At 53.1% G+C, this 27010-nt stretch overlaps 8 protein-coding genes across 8 annotated transcripts; 4 read left to right on the top strand and 4 right to left on the bottom strand.

The window, feature by feature from the left end:
- Window positions 1-439: 439 nt before the first annotated feature.
- On the top strand, window positions 440-2409 carry CC1G_10796 (hypothetical protein; the record flags this gene model as incomplete). The annotated part of the gene is made up of 11 exons (XM_001834870.2): window positions 440-624; window positions 693-836; window positions 890-991; window positions 1045-1102; window positions 1156-1526; window positions 1579-1669; window positions 1727-1876; window positions 1932-2020; window positions 2077-2086; window positions 2139-2295; window positions 2345-2409. 11 exons carry the CDS (start codon window positions 440-442, stop codon window positions 2407-2409), a joined length of 1422 nt encoding a protein of 473 aa, XP_001834922.2.
- Window positions 2410-2452: 43 nt separating this feature from the next.
- CC1G_10795 (hypothetical protein) lies at window positions 2453-3658 on the bottom strand (the record flags this gene model as incomplete). Its single annotated transcript, XM_001834869.2, has 1 exon — window positions 2453-3658. The coding sequence occupies one exon, from the start codon at window positions 3656-3658 to the stop codon at window positions 2453-2455; it is 1206 nt and encodes a 401-aa protein (XP_001834921.2).
- A 516-nt stretch (window positions 3659-4174) lies between these two features.
- On the bottom strand, window positions 4175-6426 carry CC1G_10794 (ABC transporter; the record flags this gene model as incomplete). Its single annotated transcript, XM_001834868.2, has 9 exons — window positions 4175-4250; window positions 4312-4839; window positions 4892-5145; window positions 5269-5309; window positions 5370-5489; window positions 5560-5763; window positions 5820-5846; window positions 5908-5970; window positions 6399-6426. The coding sequence occupies 9 exons, from the start codon at window positions 6424-6426 to the stop codon at window positions 4175-4177; spliced, it is 1341 nt and encodes a 446-aa protein (XP_001834920.2).
- Window positions 6427-15651: 9225 nt separating this feature from the next.
- Window positions 15652-18710, bottom strand: CC1G_10789 (hypothetical protein; the record flags this gene model as incomplete). Its single annotated transcript, XM_001834863.2, has 7 exons — window positions 15652-15696; window positions 15762-16262; window positions 16321-16608; window positions 16661-17655; window positions 17696-18016; window positions 18045-18216; window positions 18267-18710. 7 exons carry the CDS (start codon window positions 18708-18710, stop codon window positions 15652-15654), a joined length of 2766 nt encoding a protein of 921 aa, XP_001834915.2.
- Window positions 18711-19019: 309 nt separating this feature from the next.
- Window positions 19020-20291, top strand: CC1G_10788 (hypothetical protein; the record flags this gene model as incomplete). The annotated part of the gene is made up of 6 exons (XM_001834862.2): window positions 19020-19081; window positions 19130-19151; window positions 19206-19569; window positions 19620-19739; window positions 19790-19884; window positions 19938-20291. 6 exons carry the CDS (start codon window positions 19020-19022, stop codon window positions 20289-20291), a joined length of 1017 nt encoding a protein of 338 aa, XP_001834914.2.
- A 137-nt stretch (window positions 20292-20428) lies between these two features.
- On the bottom strand, window positions 20429-21192 carry CC1G_10787 (hypothetical protein; the record flags this gene model as incomplete). Its single annotated transcript, XM_001834861.1, has 4 exons — window positions 20429-20819; window positions 20872-20946; window positions 20999-21055; window positions 21113-21192. 4 exons carry the CDS (start codon window positions 21190-21192, stop codon window positions 20429-20431), a joined length of 603 nt encoding a protein of 200 aa, XP_001834913.1.
- Window positions 21193-21520: 328 nt separating this feature from the next.
- Window positions 21521-22275, top strand: CC1G_10786 (hypothetical protein; the record flags this gene model as incomplete). Its single annotated transcript, XM_001834860.2, has 3 exons — window positions 21521-21761; window positions 21817-21831; window positions 21884-22275. The coding sequence occupies 3 exons, from the start codon at window positions 21521-21523 to the stop codon at window positions 22273-22275; spliced, it is 648 nt and encodes a 215-aa protein (XP_001834912.2).
- Window positions 22276-23280: 1005 nt separating this feature from the next.
- CC1G_10785 (hypothetical protein) lies at window positions 23281-25630 on the top strand (the record flags this gene model as incomplete). Its single annotated transcript, XM_001834859.2, has 6 exons — window positions 23281-23311; window positions 23374-23469; window positions 23540-24115; window positions 24173-24370; window positions 24424-24771; window positions 24825-25630. The coding sequence occupies 6 exons, from the start codon at window positions 23281-23283 to the stop codon at window positions 25628-25630; spliced, it is 2055 nt and encodes a 684-aa protein (XP_001834911.2).
- Between the last annotated feature and the right edge of the window lie 1380 nt (window positions 25631-27010).

The following is a 27010-nucleotide window of genomic DNA, read 5'->3' as shown; positions in this document are numbered from 1 at the left end:
TGCGGGAACCCAGCCTCCGTCCGGAGACTGGCAACCACTGGCAGGATAAGAGAACTCAGGGTCGGAACAGTCGCAAACCATCGCGCGAGAGCCGTAGAATTGGACTGAAAGCTTTGTATATTTAAGATCTTAGACCTGTCTAATGTGTAACATAATACCCTGTCTGGATAGAATTATGCCGTTTTCTACCGCCCTGACGAGGACAATTGCTTCGAACTTCAGATTCGCGAGTGGTGCAAACAACGCGTAAACAAACAAAACCCGGCTTCCCGGATCAAAGCAGGAATAGGGGCCATGACGAACGTTGGACACGAACCACGATGTTCTTCGGCAATGGGAAACTGTGGTTGCTTCTACCTCGCTTCGCAGCATGGCTAAGTGCTGACCCTTCACAGCCTCTTGATAAGGTCTTTCTCGTCTTTCTCTATCATCGAACCCGATGCTATCAAGTGCACTCTTACAGCTCACTTTGTTGCTCGCGACAAAGGCGGGGCCCTCTTCTGCACAAGGTCCCGATGCTGTGCCTGGGGAACACGCCGAATGTGCACGAGTTCCTGACTTGGAGTGCGGTAAGGGCGTGTTCAGCTGGTGCAATATGCCCCATGTAACTCCAGACACGTACGAGTGAGTAGCCTATCCTGCTATGTCTCCGGTGGGACCATGTAGACCTTATAACACGGTTGATCTCGTAGAGATCCTCCCAGCCGCTACTCCTTGGAGTACGTAGAGGTAATCCAGCGACACCATAAGCGCACGCCCTACGGATCCAATATATTCCCGAGGGAGGATATAGAATGGAGTTGTGACGATGTCGGGGTGCTGTCCGGATTGACATTGTACGGACCCTCCATTTGAGGACTATATCGTCTTCTATAACCTTTCAATTTAGCTCCGGGGATTATGGGACATCCGCCGTGGTTCAACGCGAGAACAACTGGGATGATACCAACCCGTTCAAGGTTCTTGATAAAGTCGGCTTTGTCAACTCGAGGTAAAAAGTGTTGACTTCGGGCAGGGATGATCCTCGCTCACAGCCCAGTTTAGTTGTCAATTTCCCCAGATCACTAAAGGTGGTCTAGTGGATTCAGTGGTTCATGGCTCTGTAAGTGGCGCCCACTCAAGAAGTCACGAGCCACTTACACAGATTGTTCACAGGATCTTCGTAAGGTTTACGGAGAGCGTCTCAAGCTTTCAAGCCACTATGACCCGTCCGAAGCCTCCTTCCGCATTACGAACAACGTTATAACGTCCCAAGTGGCTAGCGGGCTACTTAGGGGCTTCTATCCAGAGCAGGACTTGTCCAGGCCCACTCCTGTTCAGATCCAGCCCAGCTCTATGGATTCGCTCGAACCAACGTATAGTTGTCCCAGAGCCAACGCACTGAGGGACTCATTCACGACAGGTAACAATGGTGCCGTGTGGAGGGAACATCTTCAAAAGGCGAGGGACGAAGGGCTGTGGGACGAACTGGATAGCATTTCAGGAGTCCCAACAGACGATCGAGGGTGGCATGTTAGCTTCGACCAGTGAGTATTGCTTACTCGTCCCTAGGTTTTGTTGGAATTAATGGCTTTGCAGTTACTTCGACAATCTAAGCGCAAAGTTATGTCACCGGAAGCCATTGCCTTGCAACTTGAAGGATAGGTCCCTCTGCATATCGCGCGAGACCGTACGTTGCGGCCTAATCAGCGCTCAAGGCTACTGACAGTTGACGTTCTCCCTCTAGGCAGACAAAGTATTCGACATCGGACATTGGGAGTATCTGTACCTCTTTAGAGAGGCTGTAGGATCTCACGAGTACTCCGCTTTGAAGTCCGGGGCCTGGATGCTGGAGCTGCGTTCGCGTTTATACAGCAAGATTGAAGGGACGCACAAGGTATTAGCTGGATTTGCCGATACACGCCCGGACGAATTGTTGATGCTTTTTAAAGGTCAGGTATGCTCATAATGTCGCACACGATGGTTCCATCTCGTCCCTTCTTGGTTTCCTCCAGGTTGAGGGGATGGCTTGGCCTGGGATGTACGTGTCAACCGCTCTTTCCGTATCTCCACCAGTCTGACGCAAATACCTCACAGGGGAAGTGAGGTTCGTTCCATTGCTACCCGACAGTCGCCGGAAACGTTAATCCCTTGCACAGGTTGTATTCGAGCTCTATCGCGACGCTGCCCGCGCTAGCGCGCCCCCGCCCACTACGGATGGCTGGTACGTGCGGGTCCTATGGAGCGGTCAAGTCATGCGAACAGTCTCGACACTGGGGGTCTTGGATATGGTGCCCCTTAACGCCTTCTTCGAGTGTAAGTTACTAGGATGATCGCTCCGCTTGGAAAACTCATGATGCTGCAGATATCGACTCGACGGTTGGAAGTGGGTCTGAGCTGTACAATAGGTGCTTTACGACGTTGGAGTGATGTTAACGGGCGTATCCGGAGAGCAGCGTTCTTGACGGGTGTATCACAGCTTCAGAGGAGTGTAGCAGTTAGTCAATTTCCATCTCCAAAGCGATATGCATACCTCCGTCAAGTCAATGATATCCGGGACATTGTGGGATACAATTTGAGGTTCATCCACCTGGGCCGTTTGGGCTGGAGGGTTCGCTGGAGGTGCAGGCGGTACAGGAGTCGGAATTGTATGAACCGGCGTGGAAGTCGATGATGGCGGCGCCGGTTGTTGCATAGGCGTTAAAGTCTGTGACGGAACTGGCGCAGGTGGTTCAGTGTTCATCGGTGCCGGTGAATCCATTTCCTCGTCCTGTCCCATAAGTTCTCCTTGAATGTTGTCTTCATCTTCGTCGTCACTGCCCTTATCTTCGTGCTCTTCATCACCGTCGTCGTGATCATCCCCTTCATCAGAGTCCATGTCTTCATCCTCGTCATTAGGTCCTCTTCCCATTGATGGTCCCCAGAACTCGTCCGTCTCCTCGTGCATCGCCTCCACTCTCTGCTTGAATTCGAACTGGTCTCGCAACATTGAAACTGCTCGAACCGCGCGTTCGACCCTTTGATCGTGTGCATTGCGTATTTCTGCGCATTCCGCCAAGACGTCCTCGTATTCGGGTTTGCGGGGCGGTGGGACGCCCAAACCTCCAAAGCCGTTCAAGTGGAGAGGTCGGTAACTCGCTGCAGGCACAGCAGGCTCGGCGGTCCCTTCAGACGTGATTCCCAGAACTCCAAGCATACCCCTCGTCGTCATATGCTCAGATAACCGCCGTACTGTGTCGTTCTCCTGCTTCAACACGTCCAGCGTCTGCTGATTCCTCAGCAGTGGCCCAATCTCCGTGTCGAACTGCATGTCCAACATCCCAATGTTCGGATGCACCACGATCTTCTGGTAAATGTTCTCCGGTGGACCTTCGTTGGTTGTCGTTTGGGCACGGTTGGCAGCGGCTGGATACGGGTTCAGGAGGGCGTTGGAGAAGTTGGTGTATTGCGAGAGAATGATGTTGTATTTGGAGAGGATTTCTGGCCATGCGGGCATGTAGGCTGGGTTCATACCACCTGAAAGGGTGAAGGCTAGGGTGTTAATGGATTCTATAATCTGGTTTGCTTTGAAACGCAGTGATTCCAGTTGAGAAATGGGGAGCGGTTGAGGGAGAAGCACATCGGGACCTGGTGCCTCAGGTGCCCTTGTAAGGCCGCGAAATGTTGCTCCTGAAGACATAGTTTCTGGGCCTCTAGAAACCAGGAATCAAAGAAAAGCGGTCCGTCAATGATCGTGGTCCAAGGTCAAGTTACGATTGGACCGCACGCGGTGGTCGCGTCTGGATCTGGTGTGGGAAAATGATTGCCCGTCTATTTCGGTAAGTTAGCCCCTAATAATCCCAAGTCCTACGACGACAACACGGCAATAACGAACGCTGCAGTCATTGCAAGAGAGTTACTGGTCAACTACTTGTAATCCCATCCGAGAACGCTCCAGCTTGAATATTATATAGCTTCGCGTATTCTCCGTTCTTGTCCATCAATTCTGTGTGATTTCCAGTCTCTACAATTCGCCCCTCCTTCATGCATCTACCCGAGACAGAGGATCAACCATAGAAAGTGAATTGAAAGTACAAATGTCACTTACAGAATTATATCTGCATATTTTGTCAAATGACCGAACCGATGGGTCACGAATACGACAGTTTTGCTTTTGCGAGCCGCAAGGACTTCTTTGAAAAGCTGAAGCTCTCCCTCAGCATCCAGGGCGGAGCTCATCCACAGCAATGAACTTGATCTTCCCTGAGCGTAGCCTCATAAACGAGCGTGCACTAGCATGAACAATGTTTCATAGTCAGTGATGATACCGACACCAGGAGTGGAAAGACGTACGCGATTATCCTTTGATATTCTCCCCCCGATATGTTGGTGCGTTGGAACACTCTCCGTTGCTTGATGTTGATAGGGTGGCTATCGTCCTCTGGGAGGTTATAGGCGAGCACCGAACTGAATTGAAGAGGTCGAAGATTTGTCTCGTAGCCTCTATCCAACTTGGATATGAACTCTGCAGCCCCACCCTTCTCAGCCGCCTCTTTGATTAGGTCCATGTCCTCCTTGAGAGCGACATGGCCTAAGCCAATGTTCTCTGCCAATGAAAGAGGATAAAGTCGACTGTCTTGGCTGAGAATGACGGATGCCTGTCTAAGATGTCCTAAATTGTAGTCCTTGGCCGGGTGATCGTCGATCAAGAATTCTCCAGACGTAGGTGCGCTCAAACAGGACAGGATTCGGATCAACGTCGATTTTCCACTTCCGTTAGCACCAACGACCACCACCACGCTTCCGCCTGGAATTGTCAGGTCAAGGTTGTCGAGTGCCTTGACGGAATTCTCCTTCCCTGGATAGGAATAGGACAGATTCCTACAGGGAATGAGAACTGGGGGAGAGTGGAAACTTGAAAGTGCTCGCTCACCGCAGTTCGAACTTCATTCCCGACTCGCCTGAAGCATACGGTGGGTAAGAGAGACTCGGTTCGGGCTTAGCGGCGGCCTCATCGAGTCGGTGGTGTAATGAGATGAGAAGTGCAAGGGCCTCCCCCACTGTTTCACCGTTCTCCAGTATCTTTGAAATGTTGGCACGAAGCGCCGATAGGGACGATTGGAGGATGGCCATCGTAGCCACCGAGAGGCTACGCGGGTTCGATAAGGACATTAGTAGGCAGATAGCCTGACATTTGAAATTAGTAAACGTGGGGGATCGAAAAAGGTAAATCCATACCGTTGGTCCGTCGTTGACGAGGGCCATAATCGCAGTATACAGGGGGTGCACAGTGCTGCTCCACGGGCTTACATCCCGCCAATCGCCTAGCTTTTCCTTTCCATCTTGAATTTCTGTCATACAGTTTATCAGCTTCTCTAACGATGTGCTAGGGCAAGGTTCTTCAGCCGTACCCGAGATAATCCAATCCTTTAGATCGCCACAGATAACGTCTTGTCGATAAGAAGCGGTTCCGAGTGCTTCGATAGCCTTGGTACGCAGGTATACAGCGTTATTGATCCAGACCAAGCACACTAGTTGCAGTTTTATTGAAGCCAGGTGAGAAGTGCGGACATAGTAGCGTAGGCAGAGGCGAGTGCCCACCTTTCTCCCAGAGCGACCTAGCAAACATCTCCTTGATAAGGGGCCTCCCTAGGCTCAGCAACAAGAGTGCAGGGCCGTGCGATGAATCTATACTTCTCATGGTGACAGCGAGCTGGCTGAAAGCGCTGACCATCCCTATAGCATAAGTATTGACTTCCTCGAATGCTCCCCACGCGGCGGATCCACTTATATCCGGAGCTGTGTCTGTTCACCAACTTTCTAAGTTATCCGTGTAAGTGTTGAGAGAAATAAAGGCTTACCCGTGTAGGTATCAGGGCTGAGATTGGCTGCGACAGAAATAGGGTTCGTCCGAGTCAAAAACGTCGATGCAGGTCAGTCCCGGCCTACCTTCAAGGATCCCCAACTCGTAATGAAGAGTCACTTTTTCGGACAACTTTCTCCGGATACCCGCTATACCGTATGTATGTTATATCACCCCATACGTGTAGGCTGAGGTCACCCCTACCTGTATGAGGTATCCCACGTAATCATCGCTCATAGCTTATGCTAGCTTATCTTGATCTATCCTCATAACCCATAAGATGGTTAAATTCACGCTCAAGTCGCATTCAAATGGACTACAGATCTCATTTCTAGTCCAAGCTAACCGTAGACCGTATGGCAGCCAAGGCACAGAGACTACACCCTGACAAGCCACGGTTTATCAGGACTACGGGTTGTCTAAGTGTCCAGACCGCAGGCTGCAGGAAGCCGGGATTCAGTAAGACTGCGCCGTGGCAAGCAATGGTTCACCAGGACTACGGGTGTCCAAGTGTCAAGACCGCAGGCTGCAGGAACCCGGGATTTAGTAAGACTCGCCGTGACAAGCGATGGTTCACCAGGACCACGGCTGGCTAATGGTACCATGGTTCCCCAATACTTCACCGCTCTACGATGCTGCTTTTCCAGACTACATTATACATTAGCCTATTGTTCAATCGAACCTCACCGACACACTTCGAAACAAAGACCAACAGCAGATATCAAATTACCTGTGATGCATCCGAACCACAGGTGTCCGTATACAGAGACAAATGGGACTGGCCTCTAGCCCTAGCGTCCGTCTCCCTGCTGAGCCACAGACTGCCCCTCCCGATCGTCCGTTGTTCTGAGTCAGACCCACCGTAGACATTCATCGTCCCTGGTCTATGCCAACCGCAAACGGCGGGGAGCCGGCGGTTTGCCAACGCCTTGCCTTCCACTTGCCCTGCCCCAACGAACCACGACTCGTTTGAAACCTATCGTCCGCCTAAACCTCAACTCAAGGTTCCGGCATTCTGATCGACCGCACGCGCCTAGGGATGGTCAAGGGGTTTTAAAACCCCCGGGGTAGAGGCCAAGGGTAGAGCGGGGGTAGGGGTAAGGGTAGGTCTCCAGCTACCCTTGGCCAAACCCCTACCCCCGGTCGGGGGTAAGGGTTTTGATAAAAATCCATCAAAACCCATTTATTTCAGCATCTATGCATATTTTCTACTAAATAACTGCTGTATGCGCAATAAAACACATAAAAATATACATATAGACAACTGTAAGTAATTGTTAGTGCCAAAATGATTAAAACCCTTGGTCAAAACCCCCAGGGTTGGGGGTAAGGGTACTACCCCTACCCCTCAGTCAGGGGTAGGGGTTTTTGGGGGGTGGGGGGTAAGGGTAGGTGTCCGGCTACCCGGGGGTTACCCCTGTCCTTCCCTACACGCGCCTATTATCCCAAGGTCCATCTGAACATCGCCTCGATGTCACGCGGTTTGCCAAAGCATCGTCCTTCCCTCATATTGCTTAGCAGAACCACTGGACGGGAGCCACGGTTGTAAGGGCCTTGTAGTTCTTTTGGATCACTGACACTAATCATCCATCCCATACATCTGGTGGTGAAACATCTGTGGTAACCCTCTAGCATGGTTCGCCAGAACAACGGTCCATTGGGTTTTTTGCTCTAGTGCACCATCGGTCACGCTCGACCCGTGGTCCATCAGAACCATACCTGACTGAGGGTGATTGCTCTGATGAACCATCGCTCACGCTCGACCCGTGGTCCTGCAGAACCACATCTCACTCAGGGCCTTTGCTCAGGTCCAATTGACGCTGTAGCCATGGCTCGCCCGAACAACGGCCGAATGGGCTGTCGGTCTGGTGAACCATCGGTCAAGCCCAACCCGTAGACCTCCGGTTTTCCGTTGCTCAGGTGGCCCACAGGTAAGGACATCCCAAACTTAACCCTAAATTACCTGGACCAGTGGCTGAAGAAAGACGGCGAAGGGGGGCTATCGCTCAGGTGACCCATACATCACCACCAAAGTGTGGTGGTGAGCTATCTGTGGTAGCGCTCTATTTATGGTTCGCCAGAACAACGGTCCATTACGCTGTTTCTCTGGTGAACCGTTGGTCAAGCCCAACCCGTGGTCCCCATGAACCCCCGGCTTCAGGGCCATTGCTCTGGTGAACCATCGGGTAGCGCTCTATTTATGGTTCGCCAGAACAACGGTCCATTACGCTGTTTCTCTGGTGAACCGTCGGTCAAGCCCAACCCGTGGTCCCCATGAACCCCCGGCTTCAGGGCCATTGCTCTGGTGAAACCATCGGTCAAGCTCGAGCTGTGGTCCCCGTGAACCACGGGTCACCGTCGACCGTGACCCATATATGCATCACCACCAAAGTGTGGTGGTGACCCATCCGTGGTAGCGCTCTAGCTATGGTTCACCAGAACAACCGTCCATTGGGCTGTTTCTCTGGTCAACCATCGGTCACATCCACCCAGAACCACACCTCACAGAGGGACCATTGCTCAGGGTCCACCATCGGTCATGCTCGATCCGTTGTTCCAAAGAACCACTCCTCCTGGGCCCACTGCTCTGGTCAGCCACGGGTCGCCGCTGACCAGTGGTTCTCCAGAACCGGGGCCTAGGAGCCTATTGCTCAGGTGGTGTCGTGAACAGCCGGTACAGCCCCTATTTTTCACTTTATCTTATCTGATCTGTCTCGCATCTTATCGTTTCGCTTGCCCCTATTCCTTCGCTCCTTTATTCCCTCTATGGACTCTTTCACTCATGGAACACTGCCTCGTATTACCCTTCGCCCCACTTCCATTGTTCTTATTGTTACGCACTGCCTCTTGACTCATTCTGACACTCTCTTGTTCCATTATTGTTTCATCCTTGTTCTTCGCGCAGCCTTCGCGCAGCCTCATGACCTTTCTTATTGTTCTTCGACGTTTCGCCATTTGTTTGTCATTTTGACTCATCGCGGCTATGTAGACTGTAGAATAGGTATATAAGCTAGGTAGTCTGCTCTGTATTTCCTCAGCTTGACCTCTTCGTCAATACATCGCTTCCGCCTTCATCTGCATTCGTCGCTCATCGCTCTTATCTTACTCGCCGCTCTTATCTGCTCCGCATTACTGGTCTTTGGTTTGGTTTAGTGTTCGCTCTTCGCGACATTAGGTCAAGCTACCCCCGTGCACTGGCAACGCCGATCGTTGTCCCTGCATTCCGGACCCCCTGGCACTCTGGTTGACCTGCCGATCAGGTCTTACTCTGGCAACTCTGGTTTTCCGACACCGTCAAGATTAGCTGCGCAGGATACCCACACTTCTTCGCCTCTAGTAAAGACCCTCAACCCTGACAAGTGGTTTGGCATCGACTGCCACCTCGATAGCAAGGAAGAGGTTGTAGAGTGTGACAGTTCCCCCTGCCCCTACCGCCTCAGTCTCCGGCCCACCTTTCACCAGTTACGACGCCTCCAGACAGCCAGCTTCTACGCTGCTGTTTGCACCTCCGACAACGCCGTAAAAGCCCGCGAATTTGCCGAATCCAGGAAAGAAGAATCGAAGAAGAAATCCCCACCAGTAACTCCGCCGCCAACCGTCACACAGCTCTTACCAGAAGATTCTCCCCAGTCTTTCCATTCCGCCGACTCTACCCCTGCCCCAGTAACAGCAACCACCAGCACCGCACCAAAGTCCTTTCGCCCTCCGTCAACATCATCTGAAGAAGACAGTGAGGAAGAGGACGACAACGACAAGGAAGACGAAACCGAAGAAGAAGACTCCGAAACACCCGTCCCCTTTCACGTTACCTACGCCCGCGTTAGCAGAAGCCCTTCCCGCAGTAACAAGTCTCCGCCGCTCCGGACACTCCACCCCCACCACAGCCCTTACCCTCACTCCTCGCCGCGCCCTCACACCACTTCCCATCCCCAGGGAGTCGGAGGACACGTCTGTTGCCCAACGCTCAGATAACGAACCTCCCACTTCCACCTTATCACCATCTTTATTATCCCCACCCACTTCTCTGCCGCTCGTCCAACAAGACCCCGTTACCAAACCCGCAAAGCCTATCCCCGATCTCAGTATGTCCGACACCACTCTTCTCAAGTTGCTTGCCGAGCAACAAGAGACTACCAGGCGTATCCAGCAATCCCTGGATAAGCTCACGGCTGCTAAGACCGCTTCCACTAGAAGCCCCGTCAAAGCGCCTGAGCCCTTCAAGGGTGACTCTGGTGATACCCAGCGATTCCTCCGCTATTTCACCAACTGGGCCTCCGCCGAGTCCGAACTCAAAGGAGATGACAAGAAGTGGATCTCAGCTGCCCTCTCGTACCTTCAGGGTGCTGCTGCCTCCTGGGCTGTCCAATACCTGGATCAGATTGCCGCCCACGAGGCTGCTGCCGACGCTGCTCAGAAGGCCGCCCACCCCTGGCCCTTCAGTGGCGATTGGTCCACTTTTGTGGCTGCCTTCAAGAAACGCTTCCAACCCGCCGACCAGGAGAAAGCAGCTGAAGCCCAGCTCGAGGCCCTTACCCAGGGTAAACAATCTGCTTCCCAGTTCGCAGCCAAGTTCATGGAGATATTTCCCCGCACCAGGTCTATCCCAGAAGGATGGTATGGCACGTTTTCGTCGCAAACTCAGTTCCAACGATCGCCTCATGCTGGATCTTATCGCCATCACCAAACCGGACGATGCCAAGCCCAAGACCCTTCAAGACTACTGCGACATCGTCAACCAGAACGATTTTACGTTTCACGGAAGCAGCGCCTCCTTCTTGACCCCGACTGCCTCGTCTCGCTCTGCCCCTGCCCGTGACCCCTATGCGATGGACATCGACGCGACCCGTGTTGGACCTAGTGGCCGTTCCCGTGAGGATTTCCTCCAAGCAATGCGTGGACGATGCTTTGGTTGCGGATCCTCCGCCCACATCAAGAAGGACGGCAACCACGGCTCACTTCGTTGCAACCACTGTCAGCGTCTCGGCCACTCCGCTAACGTCTGCCAAGACAAGTTCATGGGCTATCCGCCCGGTCGAGGACTCACCCAACGTCGTCGCGTTGCTGCCACCCAGGAGGTTCCCTTCTCGCTCTTCGATGACTCTTCCACACCCGCCGCCACCATTGCTGCCACTTCGCCTGCCCCACCTGCTGCCACCTCGTCTAACGTTTCACTCGCCGATCTCTTGGTTGCTCAGAAGAACCAACAGGACATCCTGGAGCGCCTCGAGAAGATCCCAACAACAGGGTTTTTGAAAGCGGGTGCTTGTTCGTGCTGCAAAGCATGCACCCTTTTCACCGTCGTACGCTGTTTCTGAATATGACTCGATTTACTCCTGTACTATTAGCTCTGTGCGCGAAATACACCCCGGTTCCTCGCATTTTCGCATTCGCATCAGACTCAGAGGCAGAAACCGTACGGCGGACCCCGCAGCAATGATCGACTGTGGCGCTACTGGCAAATTCTTGGACAAGCCTTTTGTGGAAAAGCATCGGATCACCACGTACCCACTCCGACACCCCATTCGGCTCCTCAATATTGATGGGACCCCAAATCAGGCTGGACACATCACTCACTTCGCTCGCTTGGAACTCACGGTTGAACGGTTACTCCGAATGGACGGACTTCCTCATCGCCGATCTCGGGGGAGAGGATGTCATCTTGGGTCTTCCTTGGCTTCGCAAGATCAACCCCCAGATTGATTGGCGCAAGGGCACCTTGGAGATTCCCCCACCTCGTGTCTCCAGTGTTACCATCGAAGAAATCCCCGACGAAGATGCACAGCCCCCTCGAAAGGAACCACCCTCCGGCAATGCTATTATCGAACAGATCTACAACGACCCTGATCCGCCCTGTTCCTACCAACGAGTTCCCGGCGCCCGACCCCGACTTTGAACCAAGCGCGCCTCCTCTCTGCCGCATCCGCGCTAACCGAATGACCCGGCGGAGATGGGTTCGTAAGGGGTTGATGGAAGACACAGGCGACGAACTTTGGTGCGCCGCTGGTTTCACCTATTCCCAACAGATCGCCGAGAAGTCCCAGAAGGCCAAGCCCCAGAAGTCGTTCGAAGAGATGGTTCCTCCCCAGTACCGACAGCACGCCTCCGTCTTCTCCGAATCCGAGTCCCATCGCCTCCCCGAACACAAGCCTTGGGATCATGCCATCGACCCTCGTTGCAGGAGCACCGGCCACCATGCGCACCAAGGTCTACCCCATGTCGCAGAACGAGCAGGAGGAGCTGAACCGATTCCTCGAGGAGAATCTCAAGAAAGGCTACATACGACCGTCTAAATCGCCCCTCGCCTCCCCGGTCTTCTTCGTTAAGAAGAAAGATGCGCAAACTCCGCTTCGTCCAGGATTATCGAAAGCTCAACGAGATCACGGTGAAGAACCGATATCCACTTCCCCTCGTCTCTGACATCGTCAACCGACTCCGTGGTGCCAAGTATTTCACCAAGTTCGACGTTCGATGGGGCTACAACAACATCCGCATCAAAGAAGGAGATGAATGGAAGGCCGCGTTCGCCACCAACCAAGGACTCTTTGAGCCCCTGGTCATGTTTTTCGGCCTCACCAATTCCCCAGCAACGTTCCAGGCCCTCATGAACTCGATATTCTCGGACCTCATCGCTTCAGGAAAGGTCGCTGTTTATTTGGACGACATTCTCATCTTCACGGCCACCCTTGACGAACACCGCCAAGTCGTGCACGAGGTCCTCCATCGGCTCAAGAAACACGACCTCTACCTTCGTCCGGAGAAATGCGAGTTTGAGCGGGAGGAGATCGAGTACCTCGGTCTGGTCATCAGGGAGGGAGAAGTCCGTATGGACCCTGCCAAGGTAGAAGCTGTTCGCAACTGGCCTGTTCCCCGCAACCTTCGCGCCGTCCGTGGATTTTTGGGTTTCGCCAACTTCTATCGCCCGTTTTATCAAGGACTTTGCTACCATCGCCCCGGCCTCTCAACGATCTCACCAAGAAGGACATCCCTTGGCAGTGGAACGAACCGCAACAACAAGCCTTCGATACCCTCCGAAACGCGTTCACCTCCCGCTCCAATACTGACACTATGGGACCCCGACCGTCCAACCCGCGTTGAAGTAGACGCCTCTGGCTTTGCTACTGGAGGAGCCCTCCTTCAGAAGCTCGACGATGGACTCTGGCATCCTGTTGCCTTCCGCTCCGCCTCCCATGCAACCAGCCGAAACGCAACTACGAAATCTACGACCGAGAGATGCTGGCTATCATCGAAGCACTCAAGGACTGGCGACATTTCCTGGAAGGACTCCCCAAACCGTTCGAGATCGTCACCGATCATTCCAACCTGGAATACTGGCGCACGGCACAAGACCTTAGTCGACGACAGGCCCGGTGGTCCCTCTATCTTTCCCGTTTCAACTTCACGCTCACCCATCGTCCCGGAAAGGCCAACACCCAAGCCGATCCCCTGTCCCGCCTCGACATTCATCAGGTCGCAGACGCAGAGGATAACAAACAACAAGTCGTTCTCAAACCAGAATTGTTTGCCAAGCTCGCAGCCGCCCACACCGTCCTTGCCAACCCCCTCGAAGACCGACTGCGTCGAGCCAGCGCCCGTGAATCTCAGGTCTTAGACGGACTCGCCCAGCTCCGTAAGTCAGGACCTCGCCGTCTCACATCTGGACTTCCCGAATGGGAAGAGGACAACGGCCTTGTGTACTACAAGGGCCGTGTGTACGTACCCCCGGACGACGAACTCAGGCGCGATGTCCTCAAGCAGTGTCATGACGACCCCACGTCCGGACACCCCGGAGTGCACGGAACCCTCGAGCGAGTTGAACGACAGTACTGGTGGCCCACGATGCGGGCTTTCGTCAAGAAGTACGTCGACGGTTGCGATGTCTGCGCCCGGAGAAAGCATACCAGCACCGCTGGGGCTGCCACCCGGCTTTGGACGTTCCCGAAGGGCCTGGGAGACAGTAGGAGTCGATCTCATCACCCAGTTACCGGAAGCCCATGGACACGACGCGATCATCGTCTTCACCGATCACTACAGCAAGGTTCTTCATGCTCTCCCCTGTACATCCGACATCACCACCGAAGGCGTTGCAGACATCTACTACCGTGAAGTATTCCGTCTCCATGGTCTCCCACTCCGGTTCATCAGTGATCGAGGCCCTCAGTTCGCTTCTAAGGTCATGCGCACCCTCCTCAAGCGTCTCGGAATCGAGTCCAACCTCACCACCGCCTATCACCCTCAAGCCAATGGACAAACCGAACGGGCCAACCAGGAAATCGAGAAGTATCTCCGTCTTTACGTCTCTCGCCGACAGGATGACTGGGACAAGCACCTACCGATGGCTGAATTCGTGATCAACTCCCGCGTCCACTCTGCCCATGATCGTTCACCTTTCGAAGTTCTCTATGGGTATATTCCCCACTTCAACATCCCCATTGGCAAACAGACCGACCTTCGCCCCGTTGATGAACGTGTTCAGCAGCTACAAGAAGCCCGCAAGGATGTGGAAGCTGCCTTACGTCTCGAGAAGGCCCAGCAGAAGGATGCGTACGAGTCCGGCAAGCGAACGGCTCATCAATTCAAGGTTGGCGACTACGTTTGGCTTAACGCGAAAGGACATCCAGATCAAGGTTCCGTCCCGCAAACTCGGCGACCTCCAACTCGGCCCGTACAAGATTACCGAACGCATCGGCGACCTCGACTACCGCCTCGAACTTCCCCCGTCCCTCTCCCGCATTCATCCTGTGTTCCACGTCGACAAGCTCTCCCCCTGGAAAGGCAATGATGTCAATGGCATTTTGCCACCCCCGCCTGAGCCTGTCGAACTGGAGGGGGAGCTTGAATACGAGGTTCACGACATCCTGGACAGCCGTTGGAGAGGTCGAGGAAAGAATCGCAAACTGGAGTATTTGGTCAGTTGGAAGGGTTATGGGTCGACGGACGACACTTGGGAACCGGAGGAGAACTTGGAGCACGCGCCCGAGATCGTGAAGGAGTTCCACCAGCGACACCCCTCTGCACCACGCCGAATTTCCGCTACCATCTTCAGCTCTCTCCCATGGCGCCCACTCGAGAATTTCACCGACGCCCCGCCTACCGACTTTGACTGGGAACTGGGACGCCGCCTACCGTTGGTCATCGAGGACGATGAGGCTTAGAAGGGGGGTAATGTCGTGAACAGCCGGTACAGCCCCTATTTTTCACTTTATCTTATCTGATCTGTCTCGCATCTTATCGTTTCGCTTGCCCCTATTCCTTCGCTCCTTTATTCCCTCTATGGACTCTTTCACTCATGGAACACTGCCTCGTATTACCCTTCGCCCCACTTCCATTGTTCTTATTGTTACGCACTGCCTCTTGACTCATTCTGACACTCTCTTGTTCCATTATTGTTTCATCCTTGTTCTTCGCGCAGCCTTCGCGCAGCCTCATGACCTTTCTTATTGTTCTTCGACGTTTCGCCATTTGTTTGTCATTTTGACTCATCGCGGCTATGTAGACTGTAGAATAGGTATATAAGCTAGGTAGTCTGCTCTGTATTTCCTCAGCTTGACCTCTTCGTCAATACATCGCTTCCGCCTTCATCTGCATTCGTCGCTCATCGCTCTTATCTTACTCGCCGCTCTTATCTGCTCCGCATTACTGGTCTTTGGTTTGGTTTAGTGTTCGCTCTTCGCGACAGGTGGCCCATACATCACTAGCAACGTGTGGTTCACCTGGGCTACAGCTCAGAGGGCGATTTCTCTGGAGAACCACCTAGACCAATAAATAAAGTGATCTCAATTACATAGAATCTATTGGTGGCACCAGCCCACCCTACACACCGGTGGACTCTATTAATCTACTGTAAACCCAAACGCATTAGTTTCCGCAGGTGCACCCTATTCCAAACAGACAAGAACACCCGCGAATATACTATAGCGCGCGTCTGCGACATGTAGCTGACTGACTTGCGAATACGCTTCAGCCCGCTGTTACCACACTCCGCAGCACTCGAGTTTATGGCAACCAAGCGAGGATCAACATTGGCGTATTCCGAGAGAAAGGCCGCTGGCGAGCATTTTGTATGACCTGCGGCGTGAAAATGGTCAATTGCGAAGTAGGTGTTTTGAAAAAAATCGGGTTCTCGCAGCATGCAGTAGGGCCCCAGAGCGCACGCAAAGTCGTAGATGACTCGTTTAGGTGCAACAGGCCAACGCGTTACCATGGCGGAAAATACGTCGTCTCTCCCCTCGCTCTCCGCAATGCAGTGAAACCCGTAGCAGATGCTATGGGTACACCATGCTACCATGATGCCTCCTGTCAACCTCTTCTCTCCGTACTGGCTGTAATACTTCCCGCAGCGGTCTCCTCTCTTCCCTGAACTGTCTGACTTCTGTTGATCTGCCTCCAGCCGCGGATACTTCGGTCGATGGCGGATCTGAGGCATGTTGTAAAGGCAGCCCGACTTTACCATAGTTATTAGAACCAAGTTAAAATGACACTAGGAACAATATACCACACACCTTCATCCAATCGTTGGCGTCAGTTCCCCTACTAATCTCCTGTGCAGGCGGCAACGGCGACTCCACCTTCAGCAGTTGAAGCACCGATGTTGCTCGCTTCTCAATCCACTCCATAATAGGCACGATACTGTCAAGGTCTCCGTGGACCTTCAATAGCCCATAAAGGCCCGGTAGACTGATTAATTGGGTCAATCTGGCACTTGATGTCGAAGGGTCTTGGAGGAATGAACGAAGGGTCTGAAGTGACGGCAAATTAACCATCTGAAGAACCGACTCTTCAGCCGCAATCTGACGCAACCTAATGTTACTACAAGTAACGATCTAGTAAGCCTGTACTAACCTGCAAAAAGAAGTTCTTGTAGGGCGATGATGGTTTTATCCCGTCGGCGTAAGCGTGCGCTCCGTAAATCAGTTCGAATAGTCTTGCGAGTGCTGGACACAACGTCTCAAGCTCCGCTACCACTGTAGCAATCCGATCCAGATGCTCTGAAACTAGTCTCGCCTGCCGAGATTGCCCCTTTGCCGGTGACTTCGATGGAGTTGGTGGAGGCGTGGAACAGTCGACATCGACCAAAGAATCGAAGCTTGGAGGGTCCAGGATCATGCGAATTTGACGTCGAGTCGTGGCCTTGGGGATAAGCTGTTGTTTATTAGGCTGGTACCTCACCCTGGCGCGTACCAAGGAGTCGTCTGATAGGGTCGTTGGGGGGTACAATGTGCTTCGAACATGCTTTCGAGCGAATGCCAGGGTGATCCCATCCCAGATGACAGTATCCGGATAATCTCCACACTTCGTGCATTTCATGTCCCCACCAAATGCCTGCAGTGAGACGTAGGAAAACCATATCGCCCGGAACAGGTCCTCGCCCATGAACGTCTGTCCTGTGATTTCGTACCGACGGCCTTGTTGCAATACCCATGCGGAAAAGGGGGTTTCAGACGATGTATACGCAGAGGTGTAATCGTCCAAGAGTTCGTGCGAAACCAAAACCGAGTTGTTATAGTTGAAGACGCCTCGTTCACGAAGATCGGGCCCAATGAATCTACGCCGAATAGGAGAACATTTAGGGCATGGTTGTAGAGTGATCGAGTGGTTGTAGACGGTTGTGAGGGTGTAGATCTTGCACGGTCGAACAACAACTGGGCGGGTCGGGTCGTACAGTGTCCTCGAACCATCACATGGACACGAAGACGTTGGCTCCAGTGGTAGCGGATGCTCAGGGACGGAACGGAAAGGAGGTGGGTGCGGATAGGCCCTAGAGTCGCTAGGGAGTTCGGCCCACTTTGGTACATTGATAGCTAGGTAAGACGTCGCCCCCCCTTTCACTTCGAACACTTCAGCGATCAGTCAAAATAATCCTGTTATGAAACACACCAAATTCATTCACCCTTCTTCCTCCTGCCGTCATTGACCTGCTAATATCATCCTCCTGCGCCCCGGTATCCCCTCCCACTAGAGCTCTAACACTCCGCACATGAACACACAACGGTCCACTACTGTCCTTCGAGCACTGCCATATTCCATCCCAATGGTCCTGAATTCCGCGGTGCTTGACAATCGCCCGTCCTTTTAGGGCAGAACTTGACGCGGAGGGTACAGAGAACCACGACACCATGATGTCATTAAGGTGTGGTTGTTGGAGAAACATGATGGGTCGTTTTTCGTCTAACGACGATGGGACGTTTAGCCTCAACCCTGCCAAACCGAGAAAAATTTGACGTACCATTTGATATCCCCTCCCTACGAATGTCTATCAGGCTCTCAACATCGTACCCCGTAAAGAAGCGACAGTGGATGCAAGAACCATCGAGGCCCATAGGGCATGTACACGCGAGGAGAATCTCTGTCTCGGTCCCTTTGTCCAACATCTTATATTCGAGATGGTACCAGTGCTCCTACGACAAACGGTAAGTAGACCTATTGGGGAGATTGGAGAGGAACCCACTGTCGATTGAGCCCTAACACAATCCCAGCCCTGAACCACAAACAGATTACCGTCGAGGTGGTAAAACCCAGCTACATGGGCGTTAATCGCATCAACATAAGTCTCGAGTTGGGCGTCGGCCAACTCGGAGTTGCGAGAATCAATCTGATCCATTTCGGACTCTTCGGGCGGGGCCCAATGAGGCAAACCATCGGAGTCTGATCCATTTCTATCCCGAACCACCAAACCACTACCACTGCCCTGCTGAACCACGTCGATGGCTCCCCGCTGCCTCTTCCGGCGGTGCACCCCGCTTCGCGCCCGTGGTCTGTTCACAACGATCCGCCGGCCTTTTGTAGGAGACTCCCCCTCATCGTGAGTAGCAGACTGGAGAAGCGATGACGGGTAGCGAGCACTGTCTTCGTCGTCGCTGTAATCCCAGTTGATCTTGTGCTTTCGAGACATTATGGTCCAGGTCAGTGTCAGAGGGGTCACAGTCTCTGGACATCGACTTACTCATGACCAGAAATTACACCGCCCAGGTGCCCCCTTTCCGACCCACAATTCCTTATGGACAACGGACGCCGATATCTCGATCGCCAATGCCCCACCCTCTCCATTCTTGTCAATTCTCATACAATCGTGCACCATATGGTCTTTGGTCATGCTTTTAACGTTGGGTGATCAGCAATCGTCATTTTCCGTTGCCAATCGGCCCATATTACCGTGACCACTTCAACATCACGAGGTACCCATCTCTCGCTTTCCTCCTCCATGGCTGTCACCACCCGTTCAGCATCCTCGTCCCCGAAGAAGCAGAAGAGGAAGCCCAGGCGGTGTACACGCTGTCCAGGCCGCCCCTTGTTATCTGAATGCCTGCACAGGTCTTTCAAACGCAAGCAGCTGGTGAGTCCGTAAACCCGTGTCCATGATATACACACTCAGATCGCATTCTTCAAGGGCCCGGCCACTCCGTCTTCAAACTCATCGTTGCCAACCACAGGCGCCCCCACTCCCTTGCCTGCCGTTCCAACTCATTCTTTCCTTGGTCCGAGCAGCATCGATCCCAGGGCCTTTGCGACATCTCAAAATCCTCGAAATGTGGACCCTCAAACTCCCGGCGCGTCCTCATCCGTCCCAAATGTCGGACCACCCCCAATTCCCTCGTATATCCCCATAGATCCCACCCTCTTGGAGGAGGATCTTCATCGTTCATCCACCCCCCCTAGTCCACCACAATCGGGCCAGGCGTCGCCAGGCCCAACCGAGGTGTCGGTAGTAGACGATAACTCGGAGCGTTTCGGAACGCCTAGCAGTGTTTCAGGTGAGTGAACGATGTCTTTCCACACAATCATCATCTCACAACCTCGTCAGAATCCCCAGCGGGGAATGCCGGTCCACCGACCGCGTCATCGGGAACACGAAAGCAGCCTTCTGGTGTCAACCCATTGTATGGATTCGTCGACGGTGCAGGGCGAGGAAGCGAGGAATACAGTGCGCATTTGACACACCCCTTTGCGTTTCAAGTACTCACCAGGACACAGAGATATATCGCACTCGAGCGCTCGAACCTGCCTACGAAGATCAAGCTGATGCTACAGCCAATCTAGCTCGCTGGACCACAGACCTACTTACGCGGGTAAGTCAGTATCTCATCGGAAGTGTCTTCTGAGCCCTCACCAAATCGGCCAGGTGGAGTCAATATCGTACAGGACTGGGTGCTGGCTTTACCTCGCAGTACACCATCCCATGTCACGGACACCTTTTATTCACTTTGTCTCCAAGAAACTTCGTAGGGATGCCCCGACCGAAGTTGAGAGATTGCATAAAGAGGTACGGCAACTCATGACCACCCTGACAAGGGCCCAGAAGAGGAGCGTAGTCGAGGCCGAGATTGCCCTCCAGGAGGCTGAGGCGCGCGCAGAGGAGGCAAGCCAGCGCGCGGCCCGAGCAGAATCTAACCTCGCAAAGCTGAAGCGTAAGCTCAGCTTGCTTGAAGCAGGTATCGCGCACGTGGGCGACTTGGACGACTCGTTGGATGATTGATTTCGTAGTTACGTGTGGACTGTGTGGTTACATGTTGTACTTAGGAGTTTCAAAAATGTATCTTTTTTTACACTAATCATATTTCGGGTAGCGCTGAGCGTAAACCAGGACCTGTGTCCTATCGTGTCCTATCCAATTTACCCCTGCTGGAAAAAGAGGTCTCCACGGGCGTAAGCCTGCCCAAAATCAGCGCCGTCGTCGAAAAGGTGGGCGGCGAGGTCCTCGAGCAAGGCGTGGACAGTGTCCACCTCACGAAGAATCGATGCGATTTCGTGGAATTCCTTCTCAATCCCAGCCTCCTGGAGGATGAGATCTTGTTGAGCGACGAGAGGCCGACGAAGCGAGGCAATTTGCTCGACCTTTCCCTCTACAAAGGCTCTGATTTGTCGGATATCTCTCTCCTGTCTCAACTCTTCAAGGACAGAGGCACAGACTGATGAGACATACTCCGTCCCATTGCTGCCAATAATGTTCCTGAAGAGCCTCCCCGCTTTACGAGCTGCTTCGATCCCCTGAATTAGCGATTGACTTTACGCGGTCAGTGTACAATTGTAGATTATCAACTAACAACGGAGAATACCTTTGTTCCCCTTTGTCGCCGGTAGGCAAGCGCTCTGAGGCTCGTGCTTCTCTCCTCGCCTGTTTCCTGGCTTCCCTGTGCTGTCAATCAGACATACATTTTGTCAAATGACGACACCCGGACCCACCTAGCCTTCAACTGCATTCGCCTTTCCTTCCGGCGCTTATTTATGGCCTCCTTGTTTCTACTCGCCAATGTCGTCAGGGTATGCACAAGATCGGTGAAAGTGAGAGGACCTTACCTCTCATAGAAAGCCTTGTTTTTCTTACGATTGGCTTCTTTCAGCTCCTTCTTGGTACGATACTTCCTAGGACGAGCCATGACAATGGTGGAGATTAACGACAAATCGCGAGAGTAATGATGGTTCTTTGTGGCCGTGTGGTCTGACTTTTTATGGGGGATATGTCTCTTCGGGAAAAAAGGTCCATCGGATAGACTCAAACTTCCACTGAATTTACATCATTTTTTCAAGAATTATGAGGCGCAGGAACAGTGCAAAATTCACCTATTTCTTTCGAGCCCCGGGAGGAGACTGCGGCACACTAGGCGGCATGGGTCGGAGTTTGGATAATTGATCTAATCAGCACCGGAATCACTCGGATCGATTGAGGTCACTTTGATCAGTCTGCCTTTCACCGTCATCTTCACCATGAGCGAGACCCCACCAGGACTCCAGTATATTCGCGATTGGAATAACCGCCTTCTGGTTATCGGCTTCCACTTCCCCCCCGGCCCAACCCAAGACGAAGCGCGACGCCACACCGAGGAACTGCTGCGTCAAGAGCTGTTGCGACTCCCGACGTCCGACGAAGTCAACAAGGCCGCGCTGGTGCACTCCATGTTCATTTGGGACTACACCGAGGATAACAAGTGTTATCGCAGGAACCCAAGTAAGTGATCTTAACCGGTTTGGGAAGGACGAGGATGCTGACACAAAGTCTACAGAATCTTTAGCACGCAGTATCTTCTTTCCCCCTTCGCCATCAGGAACATACTGATTAGCTTTTCTCAGTTTCTAATGTAGCGCATCCGCCGGAGACGGTCTGGGAGGCTTGGTTGAACGACGTCAAACGCATCCGCACGTCGGTTGACCGTTTTCATTTACGGTTGAAGGGGGAAATCGAGGCCATCCTCGCGTCAGACGAACCTCTCGAGGACAAGTGGGTGCAGGGCCTCCGCCTCCGGGAGGCTGAGGGAATCCCTACGCGGATACCTATACAATACGGTCCCGATGGTCGGGCGACCGAGGTGAAGTACCCCTGGCTGCTGGATCTGGTTGACGACAGTGCCCTTCGCGTGAAGAAGCTGATCAAGGAGGGTCTGGACGAGCTTGTCCGTGAGTGCGAGGAGGGGAGGGACGGGGATTCTGAGTGGGAGACGGAGAGTAGTGGAGAGGGCGCGTAGCGGATATGTAGTAGGCGAAGTTTCATGCTCATCATTTCGTTTTGCCTTGCTCTATCGAAAGCAGGGGGATTCCGAGGGATCCTGGCAAACTCGTCCTCGTAGACCCCGAAAATCCAATGTCCAAGATTGGCAATGACGGCGATGGGTGAGCCATGATCCGAAATTTCACATGTGGGAAATCTCGGGATAAGATCCATACATGGGTCGAGGGTGCCTCCTTTCTGAGCCATGATCCGAAATTTCACATGTGGGAAATCTCGGGATAAGATCCATACATGGGTCGAGGGTGCCTCCTTTCGGCTGTTCAGTTTCCCATGCAAACACATTGCGATGATCGGTGACTGTGTGGTGCCAGAGTTTCATCGTGCCAGAGTTTCTAAGGCAAGCACGTTCTTCACACTGTCTTGTGTATTTTGATTGGTCCTTTCAGATAGGGGAACCACAAAGAGCATGTGTTCTCGCTGAGGTGTCGGCCCCCAAAAAAACTGGAAAAGCCGGCCAAGAAAGGACCCGGCGAAAGTACCCGATAAGGATTAATTGATTGGTATGTGTTGTGCGCCGTCCCTCTGACCGACGTCCTGAGTCCTCAGAGCTGGGCTATCACACCCTTAACTTAGGTAGAATGTGAACTTACGATGGCCTAACCAGACTGTGACAGTGCGTGAATGAAGGGTAACTTAGGGATTCAGAGGCAAAGGATATGTACTCCTTTCCCTCTCCGGCCGATAACTCTCTCAGATCTCATCGCATATTTATCCGGTGAACTCTGATTCAGAAACTATCGAATCTGGATATCTCTGGGACCTTGGTAACCCATGTGGTGCTCGATCGCCTAGAGGAGGTTCAGTTGGTGAGTTGTCCCATATCCGATGCCTTTAAAGAAATGACTTGCCAATCTGTGGTTCCCCCGAACGTCTGTGCATCCACCTGTCGCTCAAACTCAGAACCGTGGTTCCCCCAAACCTCTCTCTACTCACCTGTCGGTCCAACTCAGAACTCCTTACAATGGCTGCCCCTCCTCTCCCAAACACTATTCGTACGTGTCTCCAGAGCTTCAGTGCTCGATGTACATTGCAGAACTGACTAATGAATTAACAGAAGGCTTCAAGGACGCCATCATCGAAGTCTCAGACTCGGTGGCTGAGCTGCGAGCTCATTGTAAGCTTCGAGAAGCTGAATTGGCCCAGGTTCCAAGTCGGTGTTTTTTTATTTTTTTTTTACGGGTGTCCGTACTGTATATTGTGTATTGACAAATGTGGTGCAGAAAATCTGCGGGGAACAAAGACGTTCCAGCTGAATCGTGCCAAGAACAAGTTGGCGACTACTGAGGCCCACCTTCTTGCACTTGAGGGTGGGCTGAACGCTTTGATGCAGGAGCTTTATCCTCCCCCTCCCCTGCCTCCCCCAAGTTCTCCTCCCCCTCGCTATTCATTGCGGACGCTTTCACCTCCGCGCTCTCCACCCCCTCGCGATCCAACACCAAACCCTCCTCCTCCGCGCTCTCCACCCCCTCGCGATCCAACACCAAACCCCCCTCCTCCGCGCTCTCCACCCCCTCGCGATCCAACACCAAACCCTCCTCCTCCGCGCTCTCCACCCCCTCGCGACCCAACACCAAACCCTCCTCCTCCGCGCTCTCCACCCCCTCGCGATCCATCACCAAACCCCCCTCCTCCGCGCTCTCCACCCCCTCGCGGTCCATCCCCAAACCCCCCTCCTCCGCGCTCTCCATCCCCTCGCGATCAGTCTCTTAGTCCCCATCCTCCGCGCTCTCCACCCCCTTGCGATCAGTGTCTTAGTCCATCCCAATCTCTCCGGGACTTCGAACTTAAGCCTTCAGGTAGGTGTTACATGTTCAGACAGCTTTCTATCTGGGTGATGAACACTCCCTTCACAGAGGACGACATTTGGGAGTTCAACACTTCCCTATATTCACGCATTGGCCCGCTCGTTGATGAGGACGCCGAGGTCGATCAAGACTTCCAGACAGAGGAGGAGATGGTGGAGCTGTTGGATAACATCCGATTGGCAATCGATGGCCAGGGCGAGGTTAGGGATGCGTCGCAAGATGAGCTGCTCCTCAAGATCATTGACGGTGAGTGCGATGGATGCCGACACAGGGGCAACGTGACACTGACTATTTCACAGATAACGAGAACAAGTGTAATTTTCGAGGGTGGGAGCTCTACACACGGGCCAGGGACATTGTTGAGGAATACGACGACAACGGTTCCCTTTCTTTATACCACGATCGGAACGACCTTCTGAGGCGACTGGCAAAGGTGATGCTTTACAAACGGCGTGCATCGACGGCGAAGGGAAAGGGCAAAGGAAAGGGAAAGGCCAGGGCACGAGAGGAGAAGGACAATGACGAGGAGGAGGTGGTGGAGGAGGAGGAGGAGGTGGTGGTGGTGGTGCCCAAGAAGAGGAAGAAGAAGAGCGTCAAGACCAAGGAGGAGGAGGAGGACGAAGACGAGATGCTTGATCGTCGATTCGGTACGTCGCATGGTTGTTCAGGATTGCAGAAGTATCTGACACTCACCCTGCAGAAAATGGTGGCAACGCCCTCGCCAATGCCCTGACTCGTGGGCAACACATCCCACACAGTCAGCGTTGGGACGCCCGTCGCTGGGCCGAGTTTTGGCCCCGGTATGGAACGTCATCCATGATCATCGCAATGGAGACGTTTATCCAGATGGGGGGTAGAACTCGGTGCCACTTCCACACGCTGTCTGATCGATCCTCGAAGAAGAACGACAGCGATATGCCCGATAGGGTGACGGGCGTCCACTACGGACCCGTTGAACAGCCTGTTGCCGACGAAGAGCTTATCGAGCGGATCCCCGACACCATATCAGGGTCCAAGTCGCACGTCTACCCCAAGTGGAACGCTGTCCAGAGGCCTGAGAAGGGCCCTACACATGTCAACGGCATCTCTGTGGAGGAGTTGCTAGAATTCTTTCCCCTCTCCGACGATGGAAGGCACTACCTTCACTGTGGATGCGATCTCAAGGAGGCTCTCACCGACTTCTTCCTGTGGAAGAAATACCCGTACGTGAGGTCGCGGCAGTCCAATAAGGAGGAGTTGTTTGGGATGCCTGTTAACCCTCGTATTCGAACGTGGATGTACAGGATCCTCAAGGACCTCCGCTTCCATGTTCACGACGCTTACGAATACGACACTGACGGGAAGAGGCGAACCAAAGTCGACATTGTTACGGCAAGGATCAAGGCTCTTTGGGCAACGATCGAGAACGACGTTGAGGTGGGGGAGTCGCTGAAGCTGAGGGGAAAGAAGGTTGTGGTGGACGAGGAGATGGACCAACCTCCTGCCTCAAAACGCCGTAAGATCTAGTCTTTGGTATTCGTCCTTAGCCTGAACTCCGTTTTTTAATGCTGTCCTCGTGTTCTTTGTTTTTCTCGTTTCTGTTTCCTTGTTTTCTTTGTAATAATTTCATTTCATTTGTTGGTTTGTTATAAAATGCATTGTGTCATTTTCGTCCTATATGATGTGTATACCATTGACTGTCGTAGTTCATCTGAACCATCGGTGCGTTAGACGTGTAAGTCATGAGAGTGTGTGGCCTAATAAGTACGATAAGTTGCTCTACCGATGGTTCACTAGAGCTACAGGTTGTAAAGGAAATGTTTGGATGACCGGCAGAAGGGTGCTTGAGATGTGGTTCAATAACACAATGACAGTGAGTTGTGTTCCTCGGTTGAACCACCTCGCGTCGTTGAATGGTGGTCGGGAGGAGCAGCACTATTCAACTGGGTGGTCAAGGTAGACTACATGGAGGTGCCCATAGTTCACAACAGCGACATCTTTGGAAAATATGGTAGTAAACTATCGTAGTGGATGTCTCGCAAGAGCAATATAGCACCTGCCTGATGGTTCACCGGAGCAATAGCCCGGTGAGACATCATTATGAGGGACCACAGCCTGAGGTTCACAGGAACATTAACTCTCCGCTCTGTCATCCTGATAAACCACAGACTGTTGGTGCTGTATGGCTCACCAGAGCAATAGCCGTCTGAGGCGTTGCTCTGGCAAACTGTCGGTCGGGTGTGGGTGACGGTCCACCTGAACGACGGACCTCCGCACTGCCGTCCGGGTGAACCACAGACAGTTGGTAATGTATGGCTCATCTGAGCAATAGCCGTGTCAGCCACTGTGTTGGTGAACCACGGCTGGAGGAGGACCAATGATTGGTCTTAGCAGCAGCCTGAGTACCATGAGTCGCTGTCCTCTTCTGGCGCCTAATCACTGTCACTGGCAGGCGCTGGGATATTCGTATCGTTCCCACGGTGCAATCTACTTCGAAAATGTAGGTAAGATAAGATAACGATGCACCTCACCTTTCTACATATCTGAGATAGCTAGCTTTTATCCGCTGTGGAATAGGTCCGTTGGTTCTTCAGCGCAATCGCCCTATGGGCTGTAGCCCAGGTGAACCACATGTTGCTAGTGATGTATGGGCCACCTGAGCAATAGGCTCCTAGGCCCCGGTTCTGGAGAACCACTGGTCAGCGGCGACCCGTGGCTGACCAGAGCAGTGGGCCCAGGAGGAGTGGTTCTTTGGAACAACGGATCGAGCATGACCGATGGTGGACCTGAGCAATGGTCCTCTGTGAGGTGTGGTTCTGGGGGATGTGACCGATGGTTGACCAGAGAAACAGCCCAATGGACGGTTGTTCTGGTGAACCATAGCTAGAGCGCTACCACGGATGGGTC

This window comes from Coprinopsis cinerea, assembly GCF_000182895.1.
Source record: "Coprinopsis cinerea okayama7#130 chromosome 12 map unlocalized cont3.12, whole genome shotgun sequence".
In the NCBI taxonomy this organism is placed as follows: Eukaryota; Fungi; Basidiomycota; class Agaricomycetes; order Agaricales; family Psathyrellaceae; genus Coprinopsis; species Coprinopsis cinerea.
The sequence above is the reverse complement of the archived record's forward strand: the minus strand, read 5'-3'. Positions and strand labels throughout refer to the sequence as shown.